We start from the raw sequence: 6,358 nt of genomic DNA, 5'->3' as shown, positions 1-6,358 counted from the left end.
CCAACCCACAAATCTAATAGAATAAAATAAAAAATAAATAAAGTTGGTCACAATTAATTAGGTAGTGCCATTACTGTTGGCTGCCTTGTGTTTTTTTTGCGGTTGGTTTGGAAATTGGAATGGTTCAGTGTTGGTTGGTGGACGCTTTACACAAAAATCCTCCTTAATTTATTATTATTATTATTATTATTATTATTATTATATTTTCATTATTTAAAATGAGCCTCTAAAATTGTTTTTATTTTTTTTACTTCGTAAATAATATTTTAGTTGTATAAAAATTTATTAAACTCTTCTTCTTCTTCTCATCGCCGGAAGGGCGGAGCAGGCCGCGGAGATAGGTGCTCCTCCATTTCCGATTTCTTCGTCCTCGTCCCCATCCCCTCTGCGCCCCTACATCTCGACCCTATGACCGTCGCCGATCCGCAGCTTTCTCCCTCGATCGGCCAATCCCGAGGTCTCCCCTCCATTGGATCAGTTCGACATGAACCAGAGGCTGAATCTACAGCAGAAGCAGCCCCTGATGCAGAAGGTGATGCTCCAGCAGCAGCAACAGCAGCTTTACCATTCTGGAGTCTTGGCTGCCGCCATGCCTCAGGTGTGACTGCCATTTTGTTATCTTTCTGTTTAGATAACGATTGGTTTGAGCAGGGATTGTTCTCGATTTTTTAAATTCAAAGGTCATCTTTTGTCACTGTGTCTCGAAGTTGTACATTTTTATTGGTAAGATTCATTTGACCATCTATGCCCTTCGCAAATGCAAAGGCAAAGGCATTCAAGGAAGAATATTTTAATGAAAATTGAGGATTTCGATCATCATTTAAATCCGGAAGAACAATATAGAGGAACCGCTTGTGACATTTCAAAAGCCTGAAATTTCTACCACATTCATGAATCACTGCTTTTGAATTGCATAACTTAATTTTCCTCTGCGAATGCGTATGCTAAAAATTAGACATTGTTGCAGAATCAAGGGTAAAATGCTTGGAATTTCTCCATTGGACAACTTTTGGCAGGTCATGATCTGCAAAGGACATAATCCTATCTTCATTTTTGTTGTTTCTAATCCTTATAATCAATTAACCATTTCTATTTCTGGATAATTAGCTTATACTTCTTTTCTAACCTTGTACTTTTGGCTCATGCTGAGGTTATTTCATGTGCCCCTGTCCTGGTTAGTAAGAATGCCTGTGCATTCGATTAAATAGCTTATACACACAAACCCAGTAGAGAAAATTACGTTTTTAGTCTTGTAACTTACACTTTTTTCAATTTTAGTCTTGTTATGAGTCAATTTACATTTTTAGTCCTTTAACTTGTAATATTTTTCAATTTCAGTCCTTTTTCCTCTAAAATTGAAATTTTTCAACGGAAAATGATGAGTTGTAAATTGAATTTGGGGATTTTGATTTTTTTATGACCCGTGTTTTTTATATTCCAACCACAAACTAGACATTTTCCGTTGAAAAATTTCAATTTTGGAGGAAAAAGGACTGAAATTGGAAAATATTACAAGTTACAGGACTAAGAACGTAAATTAACTTATAACAGGACTAAAATTGAAAAAGATACAAGTTACAGGACTGAAAATGTAATTTTCTCATTTTTAGTAGGTGCCATCTATACAAGATGGTAAGAGCTTGGAAGTTGTTGTCAAGGTACTGGGTTTGAAACTTGCCTTCTTGCTTGCTTCCATATATATTATCTAAAATGGTACCATAACAATTTTTATCAATTGCATAAATAAGCTTTTTGAAGATTAGTACATGTAGGATTTCCATTTATATCATAAGGATATTTATAAGCTCATTCCTACCAAAGTTCTTACAAGAACTAGGGCACTCAACTCAAACCCTTTTTAGTCCAGTATCACTTGGTACATGCATTCCTTTATTCAAAGAGAGATTATTAACCACTTTATGAGTATATTTACACTCTTCTATCATAATATCCATTCCTTTGTAATCTTGTTGCCATCTATCTCCATACTCACTTTAGTCACTCAAATTGTCTGAACAAACTTTCTGTTGTTTGACATTCTTTTTACTGAACAATTCGATGATGATTTTCTTGTATTCTAGTCATTATTTGCTGTGTCTGTGACAGTAGATCTTTTTAAATTTTTCTTTACTCTTTATATGTTTATGTTCAGTTGGCTGAAACCTCATCTACTTCTATCTAAAGAATTTTATTCACTTTTATATTTAATCATCATTCCTCAGACCATCCTACTGGTCTTTTGATTTTCCATGTTCCATAATGATTTAAATCCTTTTTCCACTCCTTTGATTGAGTGAACTCTTTTTTTTTTTTTTTGCATGCTTTTCTGGATTTCAAGGGGATTTTCTTACAAAATTATATATCTACACATTCAGTCTTTAGATGTGCTAGTACTTATATAACAAGTCAATATAACAGAGTTGACAACTTATTCAGTCTACTATATTAAACTCTAATTGCATGTAATATTAACTTCAATACTCCAAGACACAAGAGGTGGGTGTGGTTCCCACTTATATGTGTTTCCATGCAGGGTTGTCATTTTAAACCTTACCTTCACTTGGAAAGGGATTTCCACTACTATCCCATGCTTTTGTTTTACTAATTGCTTTATAATTTGACTTCCTTTATGATCAGAGTATGTAGTAAAATTTTATTTGTTCAATTTGATTTGCATCTTTGAAATTTTTGAGCCTTTTGTTAGTTTCCTTGTATAAGAGGATTCAAATTGGAATCTCATTTCTAATTGTTATTAGCTATTTTCTTAATTTATCTTTTTCCCTAGTTGTTAGGATAACTATAGTCTCTCAGTCTCTCAATGCAGATGGAACCTATTCCAAGTGGCAATCTTCCTCCTGGGTTTGATCCATCTACATGCCGGAGTGTGTGAGTGCCTTTTGTAGTGTTTTCTTGGTTCACCTTTTACTTTTCTTTGTCCGATTTTTATTCAATGTTCTAGCCCATTTCTTACACTTATCTAGCATATGCATTATGATAGTGACTTCCCAATGGACGATTTTGGTTGATGTCCTCTAAGATTGCACATTTAGTCTTTCCTAACTTCTGACTTCTTTAGTGTTGGTTGCTACTCGGAATACCGTCCTAGTTCCCCTGTACAAAAATTTGTACAAACATAGAACTATCCTAGCTACCCATGTGTTCTACTAAAGTTAAATTTGGATTGCAAACGATGCTTAACATTATTAATCCAAATTTTCCCTTTAGAAGTTAAACTCGAATTGGGAACGAAACTTAACATTCTTACTTCAAGTTCAACCAATGTGATCTTCCTAAGTTAAACCATATTACAGAAGTTGATCAAATATCTATTTCAAGGATCGACTTCCAGGTCAAACGTGGCGAGGCACTAGGTCTTCTTGGGTATGAGATCATCCACCACTGCCTAGACAAAGTCTTTCAAAGAAATCGGATATTTAAACTTCTCACAGTAAACAAGGTTTAACAATAGAGACCTCAATAGAAATACATTATCGAAACATGAAATGAAACGAAAATCGATAACAAAAACGATAATTAAAATCGATAACCTCTTGTGTTTGATTTTTCAAGATCTATACAAAAAATGAACTAGTTATGATGTAGAAACTAATAACTAGTTATACCTCTTATAACTTATAGACCTCTTAATCTTCTATTGTATTCCTCTTCTTATCTCGGACGTCGTGTGGGCGACGATCTACCAAGACGAGAATCCACCTAAGCCTTCTTCTTCCTTTCAAGTTTCGGTCACCAACTTTCTCCAAGAGATGATGAAGTTCGACCACCAACTTTCCTCCAAGGGATGCTAGACAAGAGAACCTCCTTCTCTTCTTCTTCTCCTTCAAGCAATCGACCATCAATGGATCTCCACACCAATATGCCGCCGGCCACCAAGAGGGAAAACAAAGGAGAAGAGAGAAAGAGTAAGGGCCGGCCACCACCAAGGAAGAGAGAAGAGAAATAGAAGATGTATTGTTGTTGTGTGAGGCACCTCTACCCTCTCTTTTATATTCCTTGGTCTTGGCAAATAAGGAAAGTTTTAAACATAATTAAAACTTTCTTATGTTCCTTGCCAATGACTAAAAAGGAAAGTTTTAAAATAAAAAATTAAAACTTCCTTTTCTTCTTGTCATGGCTGACCACATGCTTGTTCTCCAAGCAAGGAAAGATTTTAAACAAAAATTAAAATCTCTCTTTTAAAAATCCCTTTTGTGGATAGTTCTAAAAAGAATGTTTTATAAATTAAAATCTCTCTCTTTTAAATCCTTTTATGGATATCTATAAAAGATAAGATTTAAAATAAAACATGGTTTCAAGAAAGGAAAGTTTTATCAAAAAATTAAAATCTTTCTTTCACATTATAGATAACTACAAATAATGAAAGGTTTCAAATCTCCCTTTTATTCCTTTGTAAAAAGTTATAAAAGGAAAGATTTTAAAATTTTAAAACTCTCTTTTAAAACCAACATAAAAGGAAAGTTTTCAACAAAATAAAAACTTCCTTTTATTTCCTTTTATGACCGATCTAGAAAAGGAAAGTTTTATATTAAAATCATCCTTTTAAATCCTTTTAATGGATCTCTATAAAAGGAAAAATTTTACAAAATAAAACTTCCTTTTGAATTCAATGTGGTCGGCCACCCTTGCTTGGGTTCCAAGCTAGGGCCGACCACAACTTGAACCCATCTAACCTTGGTTTGGCCGGCCCTAACTTAGGCTCCAAGCTTGGCTTGGCCGACCACCTTAAGGTGGGTAAGAAGTTGGGTTTGGGTGGATATAAGACTTTATAAATAAGAGGCTACAATAGGGACCGAGAGGAGGAATTGGTTTTGGTGTCTCGATGAGCTTGAGCAACCCATGTTCGCCCCGAACATCCAACTCAAGTTCATCAATAATATCTCATTCCACTAAAAAGTTATTATTGCACTACCGCACCAATCCCATATTACTATATGAGCTCGTTCTTATCATGAGTGTGTTAGTCTCCCTGTGTTTAAGATATTGAATGTCCACTAATTAAATGAGTTACTGACAACTCAATTAATATCTAGTTCCAAGAGTAGTACTACTCAACCTTATCATCATGTCGGACTAAGTCCACCTATAGGGTTTACATGACAATCTTTATGAGCTCCTCAAGGGGACATCATCAACCTAGATTACTAGGATACAGTTTCATTCTATAATCAACAACACACCATATAAATAATATCATTTCCCAACCTATCGGACCTATTGATTTAACGAGCTAAATCGCACCCTTTGATAAATCAAAGAAATAAATACTAAGTATATGTGCTTGTTATTATATCATGATTAAGAGTACACACTTCCATAATAACAGAGGTATTGTTCTTTTATATAGTCAGTATAAAAAAATACTACCTCAATTGGTACTGCTCAATACACTCATAGTGTGCTAGTGCAATTTATTAGTCAAGATAAACTAATACCTAATTACACTACAACCATTCCAATGGTTTGTCCCATTCCATCTTGGTTATGAGCAACTGTTTATAATTTATAAGGATCTGATAACATGATCTTCTGTATGTCTCCTCACATTATCTACAATATAAATTAAATGGACAACTACACTTAGCATAAATGTAGACATTTGACCAATGTGATTCTTATATGTTTATACAAAAAGCTAGACTTTTAGTATACATTCTAACATTCAGGATATATTTTCTGTTAGTAAGACATTATTGCAAGAATTCTTATATCCTAAATCTTTTTTAACATCACTTTAAATATTTCAGCTTGATTTGATATCATTTTTGTTTCTTTGTTTTATTAGATATGTGTGCAATATCCATCAAAATGTGACAGAGAGCCTTCTTGAAGAAGTTTTCCAAAGTATTGGTCCACTTGAAGGATGCAAACTCATCAGGAAAGAAAAGGTTTTTTCCTGGATCAGAAGTCCAAACTATTGAAGTTTTCATCCTTAGAAAATAGTCTACTCTCTGGGCTGTCATCTTTGTTTATTGAAGTTACGAACCACAATCTTCTTTGTTTGGCATCGTTTTGTTTTCTTGATGGAAATTCAAGATTATGTTAATAGATTTTTTTTATTGTTGGTCATGTTGAAGATGATAATTAAGCTATAACTTGTCGGTCCTAGGTAATTTTTCTTTAGTTTATCATAATCAGACCTATGCTTGGTTGTGAAAGCTAATATCTGGAATGAGTAGAAAAGATTCAAATTCTTTCGCATACAGATCAAAAAACTTGTGCCTAAATGTAATGTATTAATTTTATATTGCTTTCCTGGTGCCTAAGAAGCTTATTTACAATGCTTGAGATTTTGTAGCCACATTCAAATTGCAGAGGGTTCTGAAAGTAGGGCTAAATT

At 33.9% G+C, this 6,358-nt stretch overlaps 1 protein-coding gene across 1 annotated transcript; it reads left to right on the top strand.

Moving 5' to 3' along the window:
* The first annotated feature begins 288 nt into the window (after positions 1-288).
* On the top strand, positions 289-6,152 carry LOC122039793 (oligouridylate-binding protein 1B-like). Its single transcript, XM_042599236.1, has 3 exons — positions 289-598; positions 2,825-2,886; positions 5,804-6,152. The coding sequence occupies exons 1-3, from the start codon at positions 485-487 to the stop codon at positions 5,937-5,939; spliced, it is 312 nt and encodes a 103-aa protein (XP_042455170.1). The 5' UTR covers positions 289-484; the 3' UTR covers positions 5,940-6,152.
* The last annotated feature ends 206 nt before the right edge of the window (positions 6,153-6,358 follow it).

This window comes from Zingiber officinale, chromosome 2A, assembly GCF_018446385.1.
Source record: "Zingiber officinale cultivar Zhangliang chromosome 2A, Zo_v1.1, whole genome shotgun sequence".
Taxonomy (NCBI): Eukaryota; Viridiplantae; Streptophyta; class Magnoliopsida; order Zingiberales; family Zingiberaceae; genus Zingiber; species Zingiber officinale.
Note: the sequence above shows the minus strand (reverse complement) of the source record. Positions and strands in the feature narration are given on the sequence as shown.